Source organism: Heterodontus francisci, chromosome 23 (genome assembly GCF_036365525.1).
Source record: "Heterodontus francisci isolate sHetFra1 chromosome 23, sHetFra1.hap1, whole genome shotgun sequence".
Classification (NCBI taxonomy): Eukaryota; Metazoa; Chordata; class Chondrichthyes; order Heterodontiformes; family Heterodontidae; genus Heterodontus; species Heterodontus francisci.
The window spans coordinates 2,447,954-2,475,224 of NC_090393.1; the positions used below are offsets into that span (position 1 = coordinate 2,447,954).

General features: G+C 45.8%; 1 protein-coding gene across 4 annotated transcripts in view; it reads right to left on the reverse strand.

Moving 5' to 3' along the window:
* The window catches only part of LOC137382518 (V-type proton ATPase 116 kDa subunit a 2-like), a 91,767-nt gene extending 74,669 nt beyond the window's left edge, over positions 1-17,098 (reverse strand). For 3 of the 4 annotated variants that reach the window (XR_010977213.1, XM_068054500.1, XM_068054499.1), the window contains exon 1: positions 16,817-17,097. Coding sequence is in view for 3 of the 4 variants with exons in the window: in XM_068054500.1 (XP_067910601.1) it covers positions 16,817-16,933 (117 nt within the window). In the remaining variant the exon portion in view is untranslated. Of the gene's footprint in view, positions 1-16,816 lie in introns of all 4 variants that reach the window. The other variant, XM_068054501.1, reaches the window with a different exon arrangement.
* Positions 17,099-27,271: the final 10,173 nt, after the last annotated feature.

Genomic DNA, 27,271 nt, shown 5'->3' on the forward strand with positions numbered 1-27,271 from the left:
CCGAATGGCCTGGTTCTGTGCTGGGACATTCTATGATTTTATGGCTTGCTGCGTATTTTCAATTTGGTTTCCTTTCTATCTGCATGACAGAATCAATACAGGAGGGACAGAGAGGTAATGTGCAAAATAGAAAGGAAGGAGTGATAGGATAATATTATAAACCACACTGTATCAATTTAAATTCTAAGCACAATGCTTTCTCTATAAAATGAGAGAATACTTTGAATAAAAAGTACTTGTCTAGACTTGATTCCTCCTTAAAGGTAACTCTTCTTCATTAACAGCTATCAATATAAACAACAGAATACAAGCTTGGTGGAGGGGTGGTAATGGGTCACTTGAAAAATCTTTAAAAATTGCGGTGAGCTAAAGGCCTGCTCTGGTCTGCAAATGAAACCCGACCCGAGCCCGACAGAACCACATGCAACCCGAGCCCGACCCAACCACCAGAATATAATCAACTTTACTGAAGAGGTTGTACTCTACCTTGGATGGAATCACTCACTGCAGACTAGTGCAGATGTGTTTCCTGCCTTGACATCCTGGCTGTCACTGTGTCCAACCCGGCCCAAGCCAAGCCCGAATGCCGGACCCGGAAGAGCAACCCGACTCGACATGTCGTCGGGTCGGGTAGCCATGCTCTAGTACAAACCCCATTTAAAAATGGCTGGATCCAATCAAGTCGAGTTGTTGCTTGATCATACAACTCTAGGTTATAGACAGACTGCTCAGGTTCAAGATCAGAGTCTGGTGCCCATGGCCAAGAGTGAAAGCAACTCCTGGTGGAATCACAATCACTGAATCTCAAGGAAGCTTAAAGGAAAAAGTTGTGCTCACCCAGCCTCTCTCATAATAAACACAACGGAAAAGTTGGGGGTTGTTTACATCATCATGAAAGAGCCACAAAAATCAGGATGGAAATTTGCAAATTCACAATATTTTAACTATTCTCCAGTGCATGTGCATTGTTCAAGGAGCAAGGCACTAGGGTAGTGTCACACAGGTGCACTGCTGGAAGTGTGTAGACAAGAGTAAAGTGAGGCATCACTGCTGTTCCTCCCAGCGAAGTTGTGCAAAGCCCTTGTATAGTGAAACATATGCAGTGCTCATAATGATAGATGGAACCCATCTAAAAATAAAAGCCTGTGTCAGCACAGGGTGTTGCTGAACCAATGAAAAATAGGCAGTGCTATTTTCCATAATGTTGACATGGCCTGATCAATGACAATGGAATCATAGAAATACAGAATAACTGGCGAGAGAGATCAGTGAAAAGAGCAAAATGAAACTCAGAGCCTGTGATCAACTACAGCGGAGAATGCTTCGTATTTGGAGCACTGGACTCGTGACAATATGAATGGGCATGAGATGCCTACTGCTGGTTAGAAACTTCTATTTTTACACCAAAATGCAGCACAAGAGCTTATCTCGACAAATTAAAATAACTCACTAAAATATCAGTCACACTGACACTTCTGTCACAATATTTACACCTTCTTTTCACATTTACTTTGCAAAATTTCTGAACATCGAAACCAATCTCAAAATAGTTTTCAAAATTTTTTTTATTAATTCATGGGATGTGGGTGTCACTGGCCAGGCCAGCATTTACTGCCCATCCCTAATTGCCCTTGAGAAGGTGATGGTTAGCCACCTTCTTGAACCCCTGCAGTCCATGTGGGGTAGGCACACACACAGTGCTGTTAGGAAGGGAATTCCAGGATTTTGATCCAACGACAGTGAAGCAACGGCGATATAGTTCCAAGTCAGGATGGTGTGTGACTTGGAGGGGAACTTGTAGGTGGTGGTGTTCTGATGCATCTGCTGCCCTTGTCCTTCTAGGTGGTAGGGGTTGCAAGTTTTGAAGGTGTTGTATAAGGAGCCTTGGTGAGTTGCTGCAGTGCATCTTGTAGATGGTACACACTGCTGCCACTGTGCATCGGTGGTGGAATGAGTGAATGTTTGTAGATGGGGTGCCAATCAAGCGGGCTGCTTTGTCCTGGATGGTGTCAAGCTTCTTGAGTAATTAATCCATTACTCCTGTAATCAAATATACATTTAAAAAAGCTCAGACCTACATAGAACAAACACTACAGCTTTAGATTTACAAGGATAGGGCCAGAACTGAGAGGTTATAATGATCAAGAAGCACTGAACAGGCTGGGGTTCTTTTGTCTAGAAAAGAGAAGGCTGATAGAGGTCTGTAAATAATCAAAAGGTTTGATAGGGTAGAGATGGAGAAGATGTTTCTACTTGCAGCTGAGACCAGAACCAGGGGCCATAAAAAATAAAATAGTCACTAATAAATCTAATAGGGAATTCAGCAGAAACGTCTTTACCCAGAGAGTGGTGAGAATGTAGAATTCGCTGCCAAAAGGAGCAATTGAGGTGAATAGCATAGATGCATTTAAGGGGAAGCTGATATACACATCAGGGAGAAAGCAATAGCAGGATATGTTGATGGGGTGAGATGAAGAGGGGTGGAAGGAGGCTCATGTGGAGCATAAATACCAGCAGGGAGCAGATGGGCCAAATGGCCTGTTTCTGTACAGTCTAGGTAACATTTCATACCAGGATGGGGCTAAGTCTGGTCATTCACACAATCCTAAAATTTTCCAATGAAAATATCATCCCTTCGATGACAGACATCTGAGCTAGTCTACTTTTACTTCCATTGATTGCACCAACTGCAAGCATGTCTACACAAAGCAGCTACCTTTACTTTGAGGTAATTTTAGGGTGGATTTTCTAAACACAAGCTCCTGGAGTGGAAAGCATGCTCAGCATTTCTTGACCAGCTCCGAGTGGTCGAAGCTCAGTCCACACTGGGAGCTCTTCTCGTTTTTCCTATCCTGCTTCTCTCTAATCCTGTTCATATTCCACTTCAATGAGACATTTTAATTCAGCCTCCCGGAGTCATAGGAACATAGGAAATAGGGGGAACAATAGGCTATTCTGCCCCTCAAGCCTACTTTGCCTTTCAATAAGATCGTGGCTGATCTTCTACCTTAAAGCCATTTACCTGCACTATCCCCATATCCCTTGATATCTTTAATATCTAGAAATCTATCTATCTCTGTCTTGAACCCAATGGCGGAGCCTCCACAGCCCGCTGGGGTAGAGAATTCCAAAGATTCACAACCCTGAGTGAAGAAATTCCTCCTCATCTAAGTCCTAAGTGCTCTGAAACAGTGTCCCCTGGTTCTAGAACCCTCCCCAGCCAGGGGCTTTATCCTTCCTGTATCAACCTTGTCGAGCCCTGTAGGAACTTTGTATGCTTCAATGAGATCACCTCTCATTCTTCGAAACTCTAGAGAATATTGGCTCAGTCTCCTCTATCTCTCCTCATAGGACAATCCCACAATCCCAGGGATTAGTCTGGTGAACCTTCGTTGCGCAACCTCTATGGCAAGCATATCCTTCCTTAGGTAAAGAGACCAAAACTGTACACAATAATCCAGGTGTGGTTTCACCAATGCTCTATACAATTGCAGCAAGACTTCTTTATTCCTATACTCAAATCCTCTTGCAATAAAGGCCAACATACCATTTGACTTCCTAATTGCTTGCTGCACCTACATGTTGGCTTTCAGTGCCTCATGAACAAGGACACCCAGGTCCCTTTGGACATCAACACTTCCCAATCTCTCACCATTTAAGAAATATTCTGCCTTTCTGTTTTTCCTACCAAAGTGCATAACTACTTCATTGGCCTCCTTGTCGCGAGAGACAATGGGTAAGCGCCTGGAGGTGGTCAGTGGTTTGTGGAGCAGCGCCTGGAGTGGCTATAAAGGCCAATTCTAGAGTGACAGACTCTTCCACAGATGCTGGAGATAAAATTGGTTGTCGGGGCTGCGACACAGTTGGCTCCCTCCTTGCACTTCTGTCTTTTTTCCTGCCAACTGCTAATTCTCTTCGACTCACCACTCTTTAGCCTTTATGGCTGTCCACCAGCTCTGGCGATCGCTGGCAACTGACTCCCACGACTTGTGATCAATGTCACAGGACTTCATGTCGCGTTTGCAGACGTCTTTAAAGCGGAGACATGGACGGCCGGTGGGTCTGATACCAGTGACGAGCTCGCTGTACAATGTGTCTTTGGGGATCCTGCCATCTTCCATGCGGCTCACATGGCCAAGCCATCTCAAGCGCCGCTGGCTCAGTAGGGTGTATATGCTGGGGATGTCGGCATGCTTGCCTTCATCGGTCGGGGCACAGAGTATAAAAATTGGCAAGTCATGTTGCAGCTGTACAGAACCTTAGTTAGGCCACACTTAGAATATTGCGTGCAATTCTGGTCGCCACACTGCCAGAAGGACGTGGAGGCTTTGGAGAGGGTACAGAGCAGGTTTACCAGGATGTTGCCTGGTCTGGAGGGCATTAGCTATGAGGAGAGGTTGGATAAACTCGGATTGTTTTCACTGGAACGACGGAGGTGGAGGGGCGACATGATAGAGGTTTACAAAGTTATGAGCGGCATGGACAGAGTGGATAGTCAGAAGCTTTTTCCCAGGGTGGAAGAGTCAGTTACTAAGGGACATAGGTTTAAGGTGCGAGGGGCAAAGTTTAGAGGGGATGTGCGAGGCAAGTTTTTTACACAGAGAGTGGTGAGTGCCTGAAACTTGCTGCCAGGGGAGGTGGTGGAAGCAGATACGATAGCGACGTTTAAGAGACATCTTGCCAAATATATGAATAGGATGGGAATAGAGGGATATGGGCCCCAGAAGTGCAGAAGGTGTTAGTTTCAGCAGGCATCAAGATCGGCGCAGGCTTGGAGGGCCGAATGGCCTGTTCCTGTGCTGTACTGTTCTTGGTTCTTGTTCTTTGTCTCGAGCACTTCTGCGTTGGAGATAAGGTCCTGCCACCTGATGCCAAGGATTCTCCGGAGACAGCGAAGATGGAAGGAATTGAGACGTCGCTCTTGACTGACATACGTTATCCAGGCCTCGCTGCCGTAGACCAAGGTACTGAGGACACAGGCTTAATACATTCGGACTTTTGTGTTCGTGTCAGTGCGCCATTTTCCCACACCCTCTTGGCCAGTCTGGACATGGCAGCGGACGCCTTTCCCATTCGCTTGTTGATTTCTGCTTCGAGAGACAGGTTACTGGTGACAGTTGAGCCTAGGTAGGCAAACTCTTGAACCACTTCCAGAGCCTAGTCGCCAATATTGATGGATGGAGCATTTCTGACATCCTGTCCCATGATGTTCATTTTCTTTAGGCTGATGGTTAGGCCAAATTCGTTGCAGGCAGCCGCAATCCTGTCGATGAGTCTCTGCAGACATTCTTCTGTGTGGGATGTTAATGCAGCATCGTCAGCAAAGAGGAGTTCCCTGATGAGGACCTTCCATACTTTGGTCTTCACTCTAAGACGGGCAAGGTTGAACAACCTGCCATCTGATCTTGTGTGAAGGAAAATTCCTTCTTCTGATGATTTGAACGCATGCGAGAGCAGCAGTGAGAAGAAGATCCCAAACAGTGTAGGTGCGAGAACACAGTCCTGTTTCACGCCACTCAGGATAGGAAAGGGGTCTGCTGAGGTGCCCAAGCACTGATCCTTGCAGTACCCCACTAGTCACAGCCTATCAACCCGAGAATGGTCCATTTCTTCCTACTCTCTGTTTTCTGTCCATTAACCAATTCTCAATCCAAGCCAGTATATTACCCCCAATTCGATGTGTTTCAATTGTGCTTACTAACCTCCTGCGTGGGACCAAATCAAAAGCCTTCTGAAAATCCAAATACACCACATCCACTAGTCCCATTCATTTTTCCAGCACTATTTTTTACTAATACTAATTTATTTCAGTTCCTCATTCTCGCTAGTCCTTTGGTTCTTTAGTACTTCTGGGAAGTTTTGTTGACAGAAACAAAGTATTTGTTCAGTTTCTCTGCCACTTTCTTATTCCCCATTATAAATTGCCCTGACTCTACCTGTAATGGGTTCACATTTGTCTTTGCTAATCTTTCCCTTTTTACATACCTTTGGAAGCTTTTACTGTCGTTTTTTATGTTTCTCACTAGTTTACTTTCATATTCTATTTTCTCTTTCTTGATCAGTTTCTTGGTCCTCCTTTGCTGAATTCTAAGATGCTCCCAATCCTCAGGCTTACTACTTTTTGGCAACTTTCTAAGCCTCTTTCTTTGATCTAATGCAATCTTTAACTCCTCGTTAACCACGGTTCAATCACTTTTCCTGTTGGGTTTTTGTGCCTCAAAGGAGTGTAAATTTGTTGTAAACCACGTATTCATTCTTTAAATGCTAGCCATTGTGTCTACCATCATACCTTTTAATGCCGTTTCCCAATCTACCACAGTCAACTTGCCCCTCATACCTTCGTAGTTTCCTTTGTTTAGATTTAAGACCCTAGTTTCGGATTGAACTACATCACTTTCAAACTTAATGTAAAATTCTACTATATTATGGTCAATCTTCCCTAGAGGCTCCTTTACAAAGAGATTGTTAATTAGCCCTTTCTCATTGCACAATACCAGATCTAAAATAGCCCGTTGTCTAGTTAGTCCCTCAACATACTGTCCTAGAAAAGCATCTCGTATACATTCCAGGAATTTGTTCTCTACAGCATTAGTGCTAATTAGGTTTACCCAGTTTATATGTAGATTGAAGTCCCCCTATGAATACTGTATTATCCTGGTTACATGCACCTCTAATTTCCTGATTTATACCATGCCCTGCATTACCACTATTGTTGGGTGGCCTATAAACAACTCCTACAAATGTCTGCTGCGTCTTGCTGTTTCTTAGCTCTATGCAAACTGATTCTACATCTTGATCCTTCAATCTAAAATCGTCTCTCACTAATGTACTGATCTCATCCTTCATGAACAGCGCTACCCCCACCTCCTATCCCTTTTTGCCTATTCTTCCTAAAGGTCAAATACCCTTGAACATTCAGTTCCCAGCCTTGGTCACCTTGCAGCCACGACTCTGTAATGGCAATTAGGTCATACTGTTTACTTCTATTTGTGCTGTCATGTCATCTACCTTGTTGCGAATAATAGGGATAGGGCGGCACAGTGGCGCAGTGGTTAGCACTGCAGCCTCACAGCTCTAGGGACCCGGGTTCGATTCCGGGTACTGCCTGTGTGGAGTTTGCAAGTTCTCCCTGTGTCTGCGTGGGTTTTCTCTGGGTGCTCCGGTTTCCTCCCACAAGCCAAAAGACTTGCAGGTTGATAGGTAAATTGGCCATTATAAATTGTCACTAGTATAGGTAGGTGGTAGGGAAATATAGGGACAGGTGGGGATGTTTGGTAGGAATATGGGATTAGTATAGGATTAGTATAAATGGGTGGTTGATGTTCGGCACAGACTCAGTGGGCCGAAGGGCCTGTTTCAGTGCTGTATCTCTAATCTAATCGAATGCTGCGTGCATTCAGACAAAGTGCCGTTGATTCTGTCTTATTAATATTTTCACAACCTCTAGCCTTATCTGCTGATGCACGCTCTGTCCCTTCCTGCCACACTCAAATTATCAATTCCATTATTGCTACCTTGCTCTCTTGCCTTCTCCTCTCTCTCTAAATTATCACATCTTCCCTCACTTGATCCCTCGCCCCCACTATTTAGTTTAAAGCCCTCCACCACCCTAGTTATACGACTCGCCAGAACACTGGTCCCAGCACGGTACAAGTGAAGACCGTCCAACGGTACAGCTCCCACTTTCCCCAGTTCTGGTACCAGTGCCACATGAATCAAAACTCATTTCTCTCACACCAATCTTTGAGCCACACATTTAACTCTCTAATATTATTTACTCTACTCCAATTTGCTCGTGTGTCTGTGTACAAGATGCTCCCACCAGCATTTTCACTCTTCAATTCAAACAAAGAAGACTTGCATTTCTATAGCACCTTTTACAACCAACAAAGTAATTTTTTTTTAAATTATAGTCATTCCATGTAACTCCCCAATCCATATTCATGACCACACCCTTGACCTTGCTATCTCACGTGGTCTTGCTAGTCCCAGTATATCAACCACAGATAAGGCCAGGACCCATAGCCTTTGCAGTATCCAGTGCCTTCAGCCATTACCCTCCCTAAACCTTTCCGTCTCTCCACCTCGCTTTCCTCCTTTGAGACACTCCTTAAAATCTACCTCTTTGACCAAGCTTTTGGTCACCTGACTTAATATCTCCTTTTGTGGCTCGGTGTTATTACTTTGTTTTATAATGCTCCTGTGAAGCACCTTGGGACATTTTAAAAAGCTAATAATTTATATTTATATAGTGCCTTTGTTATGTAGCAAACACAGCAGTCAATGTGCACACAGCAACATCCCACAAACTGCAAAGTGATAACGGTCAGACAATCTGTTTGTTAGTGACATTATTTGAGGGGTAAATGTTGGTCCAGACACTAGAGAGTGCCATGTAATCTTTTACATCACCAAGGGGGCAGACCCGGCCTCGGTTTAAAGTCTCATCCAACCATGCAGCAGTCCCTCAGTACTGGCAAAAGGAGTGTCAGCCTAGATTTTATGCTAAAGGCATAAAGGGACTTTAACCCACAACCTTCTGACTCAGAGGTGAGAGTGCTACCAACTGAACCACAGCTGACACCACAGTTTCCACAGATGGGCAGATGACATAAACCCGATATTTTCAGGATCTGCTAGACAATAGCTAGCTTCAAACTGACCTGGGAAAGTTACAATTAGGCCATCAACAGGACACACATCAGCCACTTGCAAAGAGAATAATGCACCAATGCTTCCAACTCAATGGGAGAAATGCCACAGGAGATCTTAAAATAAAATCCATCTTAAAATAATCAGGTGCAGAAATGTTCGAGGATGTGGGGCTGAGGGAGGGGCAATCACTAAGAGCTGCAGCCACCGAGCGCCTCAATCACTGATCTCAGTGACCATACAAGTGCCCGGTCCGAGTATCTGAAATGGGAAGCATCTAGTCACACCAGAACATTCTTAACTTTGGCCATTGGATGAATTATTTTGAATTCCTAGTTCAGTAGCCTTATTTTCTCAACATGGTGTTGATAGTGTAGTAACTATTTAAATAGGATTTGTGAGCTCTCAGTTGCAGAGAGTGAGAGAGAGAGAGATCACTGTACCAGTTTGCAGAGCTGGGAATATTCAGCTCACACATGAAGCAACCTCAACTTTCAGACTGAATTAGGGAAGTATGAAAGACAAAAAGAGCTCTTAGCTGGTTAACCCACACACCGTGTGCCATCCATTCCATCAGGGACTTTACTCCATCCAATTAATCTCCCAAGAGCAACATTCTGTAAAATTCCAACCACCACCCCCACCCCAGCTATCAATCCCAACTCCACGTCTTTAGAACAAGGTTGCGGTGTAAAAATGTTACTTTAAGTGTCTGGGTTAAAGAATGAGCAATAACATGGGATGCACAGCCTAAAACATCCCCCATCCACTCCAACGGGTTACTGGTCCTATCCACATTGCTATAATCCAGGTTGCTGCTCACAGTGCAATACTGAAGAAGTCTTTCGGATGAGACGCTAAAAACCGAGGCCCCATCTGGCTTCTCTGGTGGATATAAAAGATCCCACGGCCACTAGTGGAAGAGCAGCGGAGTTCTCCCCAGTGCCCAGGTCAATATTTATCCCTCAACCAGCAACACTAAAACAAATTATTCAGGTCAATAGCTCATTGCTGCTTGTGGGAGCTTGCTGTGTGCAAACTGAGTGCTGCTACTCTTCAAGAGTACTTCATTAGAACGGGTGGCACAGTGGCGCAGTGGTTTGCACCGCAGCCTCACAGCTCCAGCAACCCGGGTTCGATTCTGGGTACTGCCTGCGCGGAGTTTGCAAGTTCTCCCTGTGACCGCGTGGGTTTTCACTGGGTGCTCCGGTTTCCTCCCACAGCCAAAGACTTGCAGGTTGATAGGTAAATTGGCCATTGTAAATTGCCCCTAGTATAGGTAGGGAATATGGGATTACTGTAGGGTTAGTATAAATGGGTGGTTGTTGGTCGGCACAGACTCGGTGGGCCGAAGGGCCTGTTTCAGTGCTGTATCTCGAAATAAAAATAAATAAAAAATAAATAAATTAGCGGTGAAGCATTTGGAGTCATCATGAGGTCATGAAAGGTGCTATAGAAATGCTAATTCATTCTTTCTTCTGGTGTGTGGTGTCATGAGGTGTAAGGGACCGGTCTGCTAAGCATTGGAGAAAATGCTGTTCTGTACCTCAGGGAAGACGAGGGACAGCACCTGGGGGCAGGGAAGTACCTTTCACCCATATTCTAGTGCAGTAAAAAGTTTCACACATTCATAGAAAATGTGTGCTGTGAAACAGCCACCATCGTAACAAGCAGCAAGAGATGTCAAACATCTTCATTTACAAACCTGACCACAACTCCTGACTGCTCCGTTAATCTGCCTGATGTATTTGCTTAGATATTTATCTCCTATCTCTGCAGTGCACAAATGACAATACACTTTTATACACACTCATATCAATGCAATTTTACATGCACTAAATACATATGCATACACTCGAGCCAACTATCTGAAGCCTGCACAGTAACTACCCAGTTTTGCACTGGAGTACTACAAAACGAGCAGCTTTTCCAGTTGGCACCGAGATATCCTCGCAGTGATCTACAACACATACGTGGCATTTGACATGTGACATTTCATTAAATTTGGCTCCAAATAGTTATTTAGACTCAAATGTTCCCAGAGATTTAATAGCTTCAATCGTGGGTCTTATATAATGGCTCCCAGTACGATCCCCTTGATTCTGGGACCAGTACAAACTGGTGGAAGGAAAGCCAGCTCTCTCTACATGCACCAAGTTGAACTAATTCTTTGTTGAGTTCATACAGACTGTCAAACTACAGCACAAAACTCACCCTAACAGTCTCAGTCAAGGAGGGTCACTGGTGTGGAAAATGGGAATGTGACAACACAGCAGTAAAGATTCTGCACTGTGATTCAGCTGAAAGTACACTCGATGCAAGCTTTGACTCTTAGTCCAGGAGCATAAGTTACACTAAACATTGCCTTTTCACTAAAACACTTAAAATCTGACATTTAATTCAAAAATAAAGTTGCAGCTTTTTTTTTAAAGACGGGCAAGGGAATCGTCATCCAGTCAGCAGTAAGACTGATGATACAATGTAATTGAATTACTGACCAGATCTGCTACTAACAATTCTACTTTATAGAAAATGGAAGAATTATTTAAAAGTTTCTTTAAAAAAGCCTTCTCCCAGATGCTCGCAGTGGATGAGAGTTTCAATAACCACACAATTCAGACTGCCTGAAAATACTCCCAACCACATCACATTTTGAAAATACAATCTGCATTGCACAATGCAGTGTAAACTTTTACTACTCAATACCATAAAAATTTAATTACTTCTGCGTTTAGAAATTCAAATTTGCAAAGACTCTAAAATATTAGTTTGGCGACAAAACATTTTCAAGAGGGAGAGAATGTCCAACATTTTAAAAATTAAGAATGAGAATTGTTGAGGTTTACATTATATAACATTTTCTGGTTATGAAATGACAAGTTATTCTCGGAGACATGACTGCTAAACAGCAGTATTAATGCATCAATTGCAAGCCCCGGATCTGCCACTGTGGGTCAAACTGTGACTTCAATATTTTTATTGCAGAATGTACTTAAATTGTAATAAGGACAAACATGAATATTACAGGACAACCAGTTTAACGCGATGGTGGGGAAGCTTTTAGAAACAATAATCTGGGAGAAAATTAACAGCCACTAGGACCAACTTGGACTAATCAAGGAGAGCCAGCACAGATTTGTTAAGGGAAAATTGTGTTTGGCTAACTTGATTGGGTTTTTGTTGCAGTAACAGAAAGGGGAATGAAGGCAGTGCAGCTGACATTGTGTACGTTGACTTTCAAAAGGCACTGAAACAGTTTTTAGACTTGTTAGCAAAATTGAAGCCCATGGATCAAAGGGAATATGGCTCTGTTGTAACAGATGTGACTCTAATTTCTGAGTCAGAAGGTCCCACTCCAGAGACTTGAACACCAAAATCTAGGCTGACACTCCAGTGCAGTACTGAGGGTGTGCTGCACTGTCGGAGGTGCTCTCTTTCAGATGAGACATTAAAGCAAGGCCCTCTCTGACCTCTCAGGTGCACATAAAAGATCCCACGGCACTATTTTGAAGCAGAGCAGGGAGTTATCCATGGTGTCCTGGCCAATATTTATCCCTCAATCAACATCACAAAAAAAAATTATCTAGTATTATCATGTTGCAGTTTGTGGGATCTTACTGTGCCCAAAATGTCTGCCACGTTTCCTAAACTGCAACAGTGACTTCACTTACAAAGTACTTTACTGGCTGTAAAGCAATGTGGAATGTCCTGAGGTTGTGAAAGGTGCTATATAGATTCTCTTTCAGTAACAGCATGGCTACAAAATTGCCCAAGGGATAGAAAACAGAGTAACAAAGAAGCATAGAAAAGAATTTTGGCAAAGTGGACCACTCAGCCCATCGTGTTCGTGCCAGCTTAGTCCATAGCCCTGTAAGTTACAGCACTTCAAGTGCATATCCAAGAGTTATACTGAATGGCTGTTTTCGGCCTGGATTTAGTGGAGCTCCCCTGGGTTCAGTACTAGGTACACTGTTATTTTTGATATACATGAATGACTTGGACTTGGGGGAACAGGAAACAATTTCAAAATGTGCCGATGACATGAAACTCGGAAGTGTAATAAACAATGAAGATAACAACAGACTTCAAGAGGAAGACAGGCTGGTGGAATGGGTGGACACATAACAGATTAAATTCAACGCAATAAACTTAGGTGACACATTTTGATAGGAAGAATGAAAAGAGATAATACAAGCTAAATGGTACAATTTTAAAGAAGAAAGAGACCTAGCAGTGTCTGTACGCAAGTCTTTGAGGGTAACAGAATCTGTTCACTAAGCAGTTAATAAGGCATGCGGGATCGTGGACTTTATAAATAGAGGCACAGAGTACAAAAGCCAGTAAATTATGCTAAACCTATTTAAACTCTACCTCAGCCCCAGCTGGAGCATTGCGTCCAATTCTGGATACCACACTTTAGGAAGATGTGAAGGCTTTGGAGAGGGTACAGAAGAGATTTACTGATAAAGATTTTTAAAAATTGGCTTAAGCACAGAAAGCAACAAGTCATGGTAAACAGTTGTTTTTCAGACTGGAAGATGGTAGACAGTGGTGTTCCCCAAACTCTGTGCTAGGACTATTGCTTTTTTGATACATAAATGACGTGGATATTGGAATATAGAGTAAAATTTCAAAATTTGTCAATGGTACCAAACTTGGAGGTGTGGCAAACAGCGAGGATGATACCAATCTACTGCAATAGGACATAGATAGGCTAGCAGAATGGGCAGACAAGTGGCAGGTGGAATTTAATACAGAGAAGTGTGAAGAGATGCATTTTGGCAGACGGGATAGGGAAAGGCAACTTAGACTAAATGGTACAGTTCTAAAGAGTATGGAGGGTAGAGGCACCTTGGGTTCATTTGCATTGATCTTTATGCAGGTCATATTGAGAGTTGTTAGCAAAGCATATGGGATCTTGGGATTCATAAATAGAGGTATAGAGTACAAAAGCAAGGAAGTTATGCTGAACCTGTATAAAACTCTGGTTAGGCCATAACGAGAGTATTGCATCCCATTCTAGTCACCACACTTTAGGAAGGATGTGAGGGTCCTTGAGGGTGCTGAGGAGATTTATCAGAATGGTTCCAGGGATGAGGAATTTTAGCTACAAGGTTAGGTTGGAAAAGTTGGGGTTGTTCTCCTTGGAGCAAAGGAGATTGAGGGGAGATTTGATCGAGGTGTACAACGTTATGACAGGTTTAGCTATGACAGGTAGACAAAGAAAAGCTGATCCCATTAACTGACGGTACAAGGACTAGGGGACACAGATTGAAGGTGACTGGCAAATGAACCAGAGACAACATGAAGAAAAACCTTTTTTTTTGACACAACAAGCGGTTTGGATTTAGATTGCAATGCCCGATAAGGTGGTAGAAACAGATTCAACATTAGTAGCCTTCAAAAGGAAATTGAATAAATACTTGAACAAGAAAAATATGCAGGTATATGGCGAAAGAGCAGGTTAGTGGCAGTAACTGGATTGCTCCTTGAAACAGCCAGTGCTGATCTGATGGGCTCCTTCTGTGCTGTACTAGTCAATGATTCTATGTAGCTTCAAAGTTCTAAGGCACATTCCGAAAGTTCTTTCCTGTGTTGCTCTGAATCATTCACACAAATTCTATCTGTGTGTGACCACTCACAGTACTGATCTCTCAATTTTATTACAACAGTAAACTAGCAGCATCTAGCTAGACGAATTCTGATGAAGGGTCAGCGACCTGAAACATTAACTCTTGTTCCTTTCTCCACAGATGTTGGCAGACCTGCTGAGTATTTCCAGCATTTTCTGGTTTTTTTTATTATAGCATCTAGCTAGGCTGTGAAACTGCAGTCTACTTCAACCAGATCATTTTAACCACTTCTCCATAGTTACTTCACAGCATACAGTACCTTCTGTTTGAACAACCTTTTAAACATGTAAAGAAAACACCAGTAGCCAGAGATTTTTTTTAAATAGTACATCCTACAATTAAAATATTGAAGTCGCAATTCAACCAACAGATTGGCAATTCCAGGGCTTTCGACAACTACAATAGACTTGAGTGGAACCAACCCCAATATAATCAACAATCACAGAGTAATTTAAAGCACACATCTCAGCATAACTTGCCATTTATAATCAGAAACTGTTATTGTTACATATATTGAATAGCACTTTAGCATTACTCCTTACATAGTAAACACTAAATATTTAATAACATTGTTATTAACACAACTTATACAGCATATAGGAATCGCTTGTGTATTTGTTGTTACATCTTAGATTATTTAGTAATGTTTTATAGATTAAATTTTATAAATTATACTGTATTCATTAAATAACAGCTTACAATCCAGTAAATTTACAGATTAAATATGTAGTAATGCCTACTAGATTAAATCACTTTATTTATTATACAATTACACCTTATAGATTAAATAATAATGGTGATGCTTTAAACTGGTTACTAGGATCGCTAGAGGATTACGAATTAGTCAGAGGATTGCTAGTCAGTGAGAGGATTGCTAGTTAGTCAGCAGATTACTGATCAGTGAGACAATTGCTAGTTAGGCAGCAGATTGCTAGTCAGTGAGAGGATTGCTAGTTAGGCAGCAGATTGCTAGTCAGTGAGAGGAATGCTAGTCAGTCAGGAGATTACTGATCAGTGAGAGGATTGCTAGTTAGTCGGCAGATTGCTGGTCAGTGAGAGGATAGCTAGTTAGTCGGCAGATTGCTGGTCAGTGAGAGGATTTAGTCGGCAGATTGCTGGTCAGTGAGAGGATTTAGTCGGCAGATTGCTGGTCAGTGAGGGGATTGCTAGTTAGTCGGCAGATTGCTGGTCTGTGAGGGGATAGCTAGTTAGTCGGCAGATTGCTGGTCAGTGAGGGGATAGCTAGTTAGTCGGCAGATTGCTGGTCAGTGAGAGGATTTAGTCGGCAGATTGCTGGTCAGTGAGAGGATAGCTAGTTAGTCGGCAGATTGCTGGTCAGTGAGAGGATTTAGTCGGCAGATTGCTGGTCAGTGAGAGGATAGCTAGTTAGTCGGCAGATTGCTGGTCAGTGAGGGGATTGCTAGTTAGTCGGCAGATTGCTGGTCAGTGAGGGGATAGCTAGTTAGTCGGCAGATTGCTGGTCAGTGAGGGGATAGCTAGTTAGTCGGCAGATTGCTGGTCAGTGAGGGGATTGCTAGTTAGTCGGCAGATTGCTGGTCAGTGAGGGGATTGCTAGTTAGTCGGCAGATTGCTGGTCAGTGAGGGGATTGCTAGTTAGTCGGCAGATTGCTGGTCAGTGAGGGGATTGCTAGTTAGTCTGCAGATTGCTGGTCAGTGAGGGGATTGCTAGTTAGTTGGCAGATTGCTGGTCAGTGAGGGGATTGCTAGTTAGTTGGCAGATTGCTAGTTAGTTGGCAGATTGCTAGTCAGTGAGAGGATTGCTAGTCAGTGAGAGGATTGCTAGTCGGCAGATTGCTGGTCAGTGAGAGGATTGCTAGTTAGTCGGCAGATTGCTGGTCAGTGAGAGGATTGCTAGTTAGTCGGCAGATTGCTGGTCAGTGAGGGGATTGCTAGTTAGGCGGCAGATTGCTGGTCAGTGAGAGGATTGCTAGTCGGCAGATTGCTGGTCAGTGAGAGGATTGCTAGTTAGTCGGCAGATTGCTGGTCAGTGAGAGGATTGCTAGTTAGCCGCAGATTGCTGGTCTGCAGATTGCTGGTCAGTGAGAGGATTGCTAGTTAGTCGGCAGATTGCTGGTCAGTGAGGGGATTGCTAGTTAGGCGGCAGACTGCTGGTCAGTGAGAGGATTGCTAGTTAGTCGGCAGATTGCTGGTCAGTGAGAGGATTGCTAGTTAGGCGGCAGACTGCTGGTCAGTGAGAGGATTGCTAGTTAGTCGGCAGACTGCTGGTCAGTGAGAGGATTGCTAGTTAGTCGGCAGATTGCTGGTCAGTGAGAGGATTGCTAGTTAGTCGGCAGATTGCTGGTCAGTGAGAGGATTGCTAGTTAGTCGGCAGATTGCTGGTCAGTGAGAGGATTGCTAGTTAGTGAGAGGATTGCTAGTTAGTCGGCAGATTGCTGGTCAGTGAGGGGATTGCTAGTTAGTCGGCAGATTGCTGGTCAGTGAGAGGATTGCTAGTTAGTCGGCAGATTGCTGGTCAGTGAGGGGATTGCTAGTCATTCAGCGGGACTCACGTCTCTGAACTCCACCAGGCCGGCCTCCCCCAGCTCGCTGACACAGTCATAGGCCGAGGCGGCCTGCAGGAAGAGCTGGGCCAGACACATCTCCTCACTGCGAAACATCGAGCCCATCCTCGCTCACTCGGCCCTGCAGCTCCAGCGCCTCAGGACCCGGTACCCGAGCCGCTCCGTCTCCACAACCAACAACCCGCAGCCCAGCGAGTCCCCTCAGAGCCGGAGGCGGGACCGTCCGGCCGCCGCCGCGCACACGCCGCTTCCGGGTAGGCGTGCTGACGGAATGACGCTTCACGCTGATCCCGCCCCTCTGCCGTCTGATTGACAGGTGGGGACCTGACTCCGCCCCTCTGCCGTATGATTGACAGGTGGGGACTTGACTCCACTCCTCCGCAGTATGATTGACCGGTGGGGACTTGACTCCACCCCTCCGCCGTATGATTGACAGGTGGGGACCTGACTCCGCCCCTCTGCCGTATGATTGACAGGCGGGGACTCTGACCACCCCTCCGCCGTATGATTGACAGGTGGGGACTTGACTCCACCCCTCCGCCGTATGATTGACAGGTGGGGTCCTGACTCCGCCCCTCTGCCGTATGATTGACAGGCAGTGATTAGTTCTTTCTTTTGGGCCTCCTTATCTCGAGAGACAATGGGTAAGCGCCTGGAGGTGGTCAGTGGTTTGTGAAGCAGCGCCTGGAGTGGCTATGAAGGCCAATTCTGGAGTAACAGGCTCTTCCACAGGTGCTGCAGAGAAATTTGTTTGTCGGGGCTGTTACACAGTTGGCTCTCCCCTTGCGCCTCTGTCTTTTTTCCTGCCAACTACTAAGTCTCTTCGACTCGCCACAATTTAGCCCTGTCTTTATGGCTGCCCGCCAGCTCTGGCGAATGCTGGCAACTGACTCCCACGACTTGTGATCAATGTCACACGATTTCATGTCGCGTTTGCAGACGTCTTTATAACGGAGACATGGACGGCCGGTGGGTCTGATACCAGTGGCGAGCTCGCTGTACAATGTGTCTTTGGGGATCCTGCCATCTTCCATGCGGCTCACATGGCCAAGCCATCTCAAGCGCCGCTGACTCAGTAGTGTGTATACGCTGGGGATGTTGGCCGCTTCAAGGACTTCTGTGTTGGAGATACAGTCCTGCCACCTGATGCCAAGTATTCTCCGAAGGCAGCGAAGATGGAATGAATTGAGACGTCGCTCTTGGCTGGCATACGTTGTCCAGGCCTCGCTGCCGTAGAGCAAGGTACTGAGGACACAGGCCTGATACACTCGGACTTTTGTGTTCCGTGTCAGTGCGCCATTGTCCCACACTCTCTTGGCCAGTCTGGACATAGCAGTGGAAGCCTTACCCATGCGCTTGTTGATTTCTGCATCTAGAGACAGGTTACTGGTGATAGTTGAGCCTAGGTAGGTGAACTCTTGAACCACTTCCAGAGCGTGGTCGCCAATATTGATGGATGGAGCATTTCTGACATCCTGCCCCATGATGTTCGTTTTCTTGAGGCTGATGGTTAGGCCAAATTCATTGCAGGCAGACGCAAACCTGTCGATGAGACTCTGCAGGCATTCTTCAGTGTGAGATGTTAAAGCAGCATCGTCAGCAAAGAGGAGTTCTCTGATGAGGACTTTCCGTACTTTGGACTTCGCTCTTAGACGGGCAAGGTTGAACAACCTGCCCCCTGATCTTGTGTGGAGGAAAATTCCTTCTTCAGAGGATTTGAACGCATGTGAAAGCAGCAGGGAGAAGAAAATCCCAAAAAGTGTGGGTGCGAGAACACAGCCCTGTTTCACACCACTCAGGATAGGAAAGGGCTCTGATGAGGAGCTACCATGTTGAATTGTGCCTTTCATATTGTCATGGAATGAGGTGATGATACTTAGTAGCTTTGGTGGACATCCGATCTTTTCTAGTAGTCTGAAGAGACCACGTCTGCTGACGAGGTCAAAGGCTTTGGTGAGATCAATGAAAGCAATGTAGAGGGGCATCTGTTGTTCACGGCATTTCTCCTGTATCTGACGAAGGGAGAACAGCATGTCAATAGTCGATCTCTCTGCACGAAAGCCACACTGTGCCTCAGGGTAGACGCGCTCGGCCAGCTTCTGGAGCCTGTTCAGAGCGACTCGAGCAAAGACTTTCCCCACTATGCTGAGCAGGGAGATTCCACGGTAGTTGTTGCAGTCACCGCGGTCACCTTTGTTTTTATAGAGTGTGATGATGTTGGCATCGCGCATGTCCTGGGGTACTGCTCCCTCGTCCCAGCACAGGCATAGCAGTTCATGTAGTGCTGAGAGTATAGCAGGCTTGGCACTCTTGATTATTTCAGGGGTAATGCTGTCCTTCCCAGGGGCTTTTCCGCTGGCTAGGGAATCAATGGCATCACTGAGTTCCGATTTGGTTGGCTGTATGTCCAGCTCATCCATGACTGGTAGAGGCTGGGCTGCATTGAGGGCAGTCTCAGTGACAGCATTCTCCCTGGAGTACAGTTCTAGGTAGTGCTCAACCCAGCGGTCCATCTGTTTGCGTTGGTCAGTGATTATGTCCCCTGATTTAGATTTGAGGGGGGTGATCTTCTTGATGGTTGGCCCAAGAGCTCTCTTCATGCCATCATACATTCCTCTGATGTTTCCGGTGTCTGAGGCCAGCTGAATATGACTGCATAGGTGTTGCCAGTAGTCGTTTGCGCAACGCCTAGCTGTTCTTTGTGCAGTACTTCTGGCTGATTTAAGTGCTGCGGATGTTAAATCGCTGGGGGCTTTCTTGTAGTTCAAAAGTGCAATGCGCTTAGCGGCTATGACAGGTTCCAGCTCTTCATTATGAGATTGAAACCAGTCTGCATTTCTCTTCGCACTTTTGCCGTAGGTGGTCAAAGCTGACTCATAGATGGCGTCTCTGATGTGGGCCCACTTGGTCTCAGCATCCCCTGTGGGAGTGTTTTGAAGGGCTGTTACAAGTGAATTTAGAAATTTTTGTAACAGCTGTGGGTGAGAAATTCTGCTCGTGTTGATGCGCGGGTGGCCCTTCTGCTTGGAATGATGCAACTTCTTTGGTCTGAGTCTAACCTTGCTGCACACCAGGGAGTGGTCGGTGTCGCAGTCCGCACTGTGGAAGCTGCGTGTGATTTGAACACTGTTTAAGGCGGCTCGCCTTGTGACAATGAGGTCTAGCTGGTGCCAACGACGTGATCTTGGGTGCCTCCATGAAACCTGGTGACAGGGTTTAGTGTGAAAGAACGAGTTGGTGATGCAGAGGTTATGATAGGTACACAACTCAAGCAGTCTCTGCCCGTTCTCATTCATCCTTCCAACGCCATAGCGCCCAAGGCAGGAGGGCCATGAGTCATGGTCGGCCCCAACCCTGGCATTAAAGTCCCCCAGCAGGAATAGGTGTTCGGTGTTGGGGATGCTGCTAATGATATGGAGTTGTTCATAGAACTGGTCTTTAGCTTCAGGTGCGGAACAGAGTGTTGGAGCATAGATGCTGAGTAGGTGTACTGGACCAGAGGTGGTGAGCAGTCGGATGGACAGTATGCGTTCCGAGCCATTTGAGGGAGGCTCTATCATGCTGAGCAAGGAGTTTCTGATGGCGAAGCCCACTCCATGCTGTCTTGGTTCTTCAGGATCCCTGCCCTGCCAGAAGAAGGTGTAGTCTTGCTCTGCTAGAGAGCCACTCGCGGGGAGGCGAGTCTCCTGAAGTGCTGCAATGTCCACATTGAGTCTACTGAGCTCGTTGTTAATGATGGCGGTCTTCCGAGAATCGTTGATTTGTGTAAGGTCTTCCGACAGGCCAGGACACATAGTTCTGACGTTCCAGCTTGCAAAGCGAAGGGCTGGTACCTTCTTTCCTTTTTTCATGTTGTTTGGTGCGGTGTATCAGTCCACCTTTCGGGCAATGACCCTGAGCTCCAAGCACCCATTGAAGCAGGCAGACTGTGGCGGGACAGAACCTTATTGACCGGGGGCTGCCCGGTTTGAGGCGGGCGGTAGCTGTCCAGTGAGGTGCAATGACCTCTCCCACCGACAAAGGCAACCCGTGGCGCCCAGTTTCTACGCCAATTTATCTGGACTTATAACCCGTAACTGCTGCCTTCCGTGTTGTTTCAGTCGCTGTGAGGCAACTATGGAGTGACCTCTCCATGGCGCATGCCTGGGCAAATTTATGGAGGTTGAGAGTTGCCCAGTCGTCAAAACCCCCCTCTCGGCCTTTCTGGTGGGGTCCAAAGGAGTGCAGGACACGACGTTTGGCACCAGTATGGCTGCAGGAACTGCCGGAAACATGCCAAAGGTGACACATGACCGCCTACGGGGTTCCGCTCCGGATTTTCTGTTAGGGTTTACTCCCTTAGCCTTGGTCTCTCCCGAGACGCCCACAAGGCAGTGGGGTTGTTGGGGCCCCTACACAGGTGTAGGATGGTGCCGGTGGGAGGAGGGGATGCAAGGGGGAGGGGTAGAGGGAGGGGGTGGGGGGGGGTGCAGGGGAAGGGGGTGCGGGGTGAAGATGGTGCGAGGGGGGGGCGGGCTGGGACGGGGTTGTGAGGGGGTGAGCTGAGAGGGTGGAGCAGGGAAGGGGACGGGGGGTGGGGGGGGGTGGAAGGGGGGTAAAGGGGGGGGGCAGGGGGGTGGAATCTGGTGCAGGTAAATAAGCCATTTCCTCAGTGCCCACCATCGACGTCCGGAAAGCTCATCCACGTCCTTCGGGAGGTGAAGCATCATTTGGCAGACTTAGAGGTGATTACATTTGCTAAGGGTTTTTTTTTTGCAGTGGTTTAAATAAAGGCATGCAGCATTGCCGACAGTGCGCTGCAGATGCTCTCCGAGCCATCTCCCGCGGGCGCTTTGAAGTTGCGGCCGGGGGGGCCGTTCGTGGATGTTTTGGGTGTTCGGGGCACCTTTTCACAGGACTTCTCTCGGGTCCCGCAGCTCCTTCTTCACCTCAATGGACTTACCGCATGCCGTGGCTGCAGACACTCTGGACTGGTGATTAGTGGTGTTCGCATTATGAACCATTGTAATAGGAATTCCTCACTCTCTATGAACTTGTCTGATCTTATACCCACTATATTGCATCGAATGTACAGCACAGAAACAGGCGATTCAACCCAACAAGTCTATGCTATTATTTATACTCCACACATCCTCCTCCCAACCGATCAACATAATCCTCTCTTCCTTTCTCCCTCATATGCTATTCTAGATTCTTTTTAATGTATCTGTTTCGTCTTCATGTTGTTTCTGGTTCCCAGATGATGAAAAGAATTGCACTTTAAACTTGGAAAAGGCTGGAATCAGTCTTCTTTAATTCAGCACCATGCTTTGTGCTGTGGAATCTGGTTCTTGTGTTACATCTAACATGACTCCCCAGTGCAGCTGTGAATGAGGCCCCCCACTGGAACACTTAAACATAACTAGTTCCTAGCTAATTAGTTCCTAACACTTTACAGATAGTATAACAATATATACATATATTGCCAGCATCCGCCAGAGCTGGCGCTAAAGTGTGGCGAGTCGAAGAGACTTAGTAGTTGGCAGGAAAAAAGACAGAAGCGCAAGGCGAGAGCCAACTGTGTAACAGCCCCGACAAACAAATTTTCTGCAGCACCTGTGGAAGAGTCTGTCACTCTAGAATTGGCCTTTATAGCCACTCCAGGCGCTGCTTTACAAACCACTGACCACCTCCAGGCGCTTATCCATTGTCTCTCGAAATAAGGAGGCCAAAGAAAAGAATATACATATATAACCGTATCTACGTTACTCACCTCAAATACTCCCTGTGGCAGCAAGTTCCACATTCTCATCATTCTTTGAGTAAAGATGTTTCACCTGAATTCCTTATTGGATTTATTAGTGACTCTCACAAGTTGAAGAAGCTGGGATTGTTCTCCTTGGAGCAAAGGAGATTGAGGTGAGATTTGATCGAGGTGTACAAGATTATGATATGTTTGGATAAGGTAGATGGTCATGGTACAAGGACTAGGGAACACAAACAGGGAAGAGGTGAGGTGGGGTGGGGTGAGGTATGAGGAAGAACCTTTTTCGGCAGCGAGTGGCAATGATCCTGGAACTCCCTGCCTATGAGGGTGGTGGAAGTGGAGACTCAATTATTTCAAAAGGAAATTGAATGGGCACTTGAGAGAAATAAACTTGCACAGCGGGAAATGGACCTGATTGCTCTACAGAAAGCCGGCATGGACTTGAAGGGCCAAATGGTTTCCTTGTGTGCCATTAAGGCTCTATGACTCTAACACTGTATAGCATCTAGTTTTGGTTTCCCCCACAAAGGGAAACATCTTCTCTGCATCTTTCCTATCAAACCCTTTCAGGTCATCCCTGAACTGTAACTGAAAACTCAAAAAGATACGAGTTTGTGTATTTAGTTGGGCGGGGAGAGATGTGGGGGGAAATGCATGGGAGGTTGTAGCACTAGATTCCTAGCAGGTTCTAATTTATTTCAAATAGGTTTCCTTTTAAAGTTACTTTGCTGGATTCTCCCATCCACAGTGGTATGCAAAAAAACATCTGTTACGGAACAGACTGAACCAAATAACTCCATTCCCAAAATAAAAGCAAAATACTGCAGATGCTGGAAATCTGAAATAAAAACAAGAAATGCTGGAACCACTCAGCAGGTCTGGCAGCATCTGTGAAAAGAGAAGCAGAGTTAACGTTTCGGGTCAGTGACCCTCCATTCCCAAGTAGCATTTGCAGAGTCTTACTTTTGCTATATTTCAGTGGTATAGCCTTCAGGTTGCTCTCCACTGGAGTGTTCCTAAATGTAAAGGTGACGACAGAAAACAGAAGATCAAAGGGCTCCAGATTCAATAATTCTGAAAAGCATTTGCACAGAAAAGGCTGGTTGACGAGGAATGGAAAAGATTCAAGTTTATGTTCATTCCCAGAAAAAGAAAACTGAGCACCAGACAGAGCTGGAATGCAAATTTGTTCATGTATCTTCCCAGTATATCTGGTGATGTAGCATTAATCAACAACAACTTGCATTTATATAGTTCCCTTAATGTAATAAAATATCCCAAAGCACTAAACAGGAGCGTTATGAAAAAAATGACATCTAAGGAAATATCAAGACAGATCATCCAAAAAACATGGTCAAAGAGGTAGGTTTTAAGAATCGTCTTAAAGGAGGAGAGAGAGAGAGAGAGATGGAGAAATTTAAGAAGGAAATTCCAGAACTTGGGGCCAGGCAGCTGAAGGATGCACAAGAGGCCGTGGTTGGAGCAGCACAGAGATTTCAAAGGGTTGTAGGGCTGGAAAAAGGTTACAGATATAGGGAGGGGGGAGGTGAGGTCACGTAGGATTTGAGAACAAGGATGAGAACTTTTAAATTAAAGCAAAATACTGCAGATGCTGGAAATCTGAAATAAAAGCAGGAAGTTCTGGAAATCCTCAGCAGGTCAGGCAGCATTCGGAGCAGCGCAGTGGTTAGCACCGCAGCCTCACCGCTCCAACGACCTAGGTTCAGTTCTGGGTACTACCTGTGCGGAGTTTACAAGTTCTCCCTGTGACCGCGTGGGTTTCCTCCCACATGTCACAGACTTGTGCGTTGATAGGTAAATTGGTCATTGTGTAAAAAATAAATTGCCCGTGTAGGTAGTTGGTAGGAGAAATGAGGGAAAGTGGGGATGTGGGAGGGAAAATGGGATTAATGTAGGATTAGTATAAATGGGTGGCACAGTGTGGCTTTCGTGCAGAGAGATCGACCGTTGACATGCTGTTCTCCCTTCGTCAGATACAGGAGAAATGCCGTGAACAACAGATGCCCCTCTACATTGCTTTCATTGATCTCACCAAAGCCTTTGACCTCGTCAGCAGACGTGGTCTCTTCAGACTACTAGAAAAGATCGGATGTCCACCAAAGCTACTAAGTATCATCACCTCATTCCATGACAATATGAAAGGCACAATTCAACATGGTGGCTCCTCATCAGAGCCCTTTCCTATCCTGAGTGGTGTGAAACAGGGCTGTGTTCTCGCACCCACACTTTTTGGGATTTTCTTCTCCCTGCTGCTTTCACATGCGTTCAAATCCTCTGAAGAAGGAATTTTCCTCCACACAAGATCAGGGGGCAGGTTGTTCAACCTGGCCCGTCTAAGAGCGAAGTCCAAAGTACGGAAAGTCCTCATCAGAGAACTCCTCTTTGCTGACGATGCTGCTTTAACATCTCACACTGAAGAGTGCCTGCAGAGTCTCATCGACAGGTTTGCGTCTGCCTGCAATGAATTTGGCCTAACCATCAGCCTCAAGAAAATGAACATCATGGGGCAGGATGTCAGAAATGCTCCATCCATCAATATTGGCGACCACGCTCTGGAAGTGGTTCAAGAGTTCAGCTACCTAGGCTCAACTATCACCAGTAACCTGTCTCTAGATGCAGAAATCAACAAGCGCATGGGTAAGGCTTCCACTGCTATGTCCAGACTGGCCAAGAGAGTGTGGGAAAATGGCGCACTGACACGGAACACAAAAGTCCGAGTGTATCAGGCCTGTGTCCTCAGTACCTTGCTCTACGGCAGCGAGGCCTGGACAATGTATGCCAGCCAAGAGCGACGTCTCAATTCATTCCATCTTCGCTGCCTTCGGAGAATACTTGGCATCAGGTGGCAGGACTATATCTCCAACACAGAAGTCCTTGAAGCGGCCAACACCCCCAGCTTATACACCCTACTGAGTCAGCGGCGCTTGAGATGGCTTGGCCATGTGAGCCGCATGGAAGATGGCAGGATCCCCAAAGACACATTTGTACAGCGAGCTCGCCACTGGTATCAGACCCACCGGCCGTCCATGTCTCCGCTATAAAGACGTCTGCAAACGCGACATGAAATCGTGTGACATTGATCACAAGTCGTGGGAGTCAGTTGCCAGCATTCGCCAGAGCTGGCGGGCAGCCATAAAGACAGGGCTAAATTGTGGTGAGTCGAAGAGACTTAGTAGTTGGCAGGAAAAAAGACAGAGGCGCAAGGGGAGAGCCAACTGTGCAACAGCCCCGACAAACAAATTTCTCTGCAGCACCTGTGGAAGAGCCTGTCACTCCAGAATTGGCCTTAATAGCCACTCCAGGCGCTGCTTCACAAACCACTGACCACCTCCAGGCGCGTATCCATTGTCTCTCGAGATAAGGAGGCCCAAAAGAAAAAAAAGTATAAATGGGTGGTTGTATGAAGGTCAGCGTTGACTCGGTGGGCCAAAGGGCCTGTTTCGGTGCTGTATCTCTCTGACTCTATCTGTGGAGAGAAGCAAAGTTAACGTTTCAGGTCTGTGATCTTTTATCAGAATTTTACATTTGAGACGTTGCCAAATGTAGAGCCAATGTAGGTCAGCAAGCACAGGGATGGTGGGTGAACGGGACTTGATGCAAGATTCAACCCGAATGAAATCCATCCATTGTGGAGACTGCCAGAGATTTCTATAGTGAATAGATCAGCTTTCTATTGGTGCAGATTTTTGGATGGGCTCAAGTTTATGGAGGATGGAAGATGAGAGGCCAGTCATCAAGGTTGATCAGGGTTAAACAGAATACCATTGTTACTGGAATTTGCATATTTGATAACGTTCCACATAACAGACTTGTCAGCAAAGTTACAGCCTGTGAAATAAAAGGGATAGTAGCAGCATGGAGACGAAATTGGTTGAGTGACAGGAAATAAAGAGTAGTTGTGAAGGTAAAAACAAGAAATGCGGAAATACTCAGCAGGTCTGGCAACATCTGTGGAGAGAGAAGCAGAGTTAACGTTTCAGGTCAGTGACCTTTCTTCAGAACTCAGGTGATTGGCAAAAGAAGCAACAGTGACATGAGGAAAAACTTTTTTATGCAGCGAGTGTTTAGGATCTGGAATGCACTGTCTGAGAGTGTGGTGGAGGCAGGTTCAGTGAGTGTTCAGGATCTGGAATGCACTGTCTGAGAGTGTGGTGGAGGCAGGTTCAGTGAGTGTCCAGGATCTGGAATGCACTGTCTGAGAGTGGTGGAGGCAGGTTCAATCAATGTTTTCAAAAGAGAATTGGATGATTCTGAAAACAAATTTACAGGGCTACGGGGGAAAGGCAGGGGAGTGGGACTAGGTGAGTTGCTGTTGCAGAGAGCAGGCATGGAAAAAATGGGCCAAATGGTCGTCTCCTGTGCTGTAACCATTCTATAACAACATAAGGTCTCATGTCTTTAAATAATAGTCAGAAAAGGGCTTAGGCAGTAGTTTAGGCACACTAAGATAAAAATTAAACAGCAAGAGATCAATTAACAGATTTCACTTGATTATAACATTTAGCTGACAGATCCTCCGTTCACAAAAATAGAAGCTGCAACACTTTCTCTTCTATTAACCATTTTGTAGCACAGAACTTGAGTAATGCTGAAAATAGACAATTTGTCGAAGCTTTTCGTCTTGCAGTCTTCAGAACATTTCACAAGAATACCAATGTAAGGGGATGCAACAACTT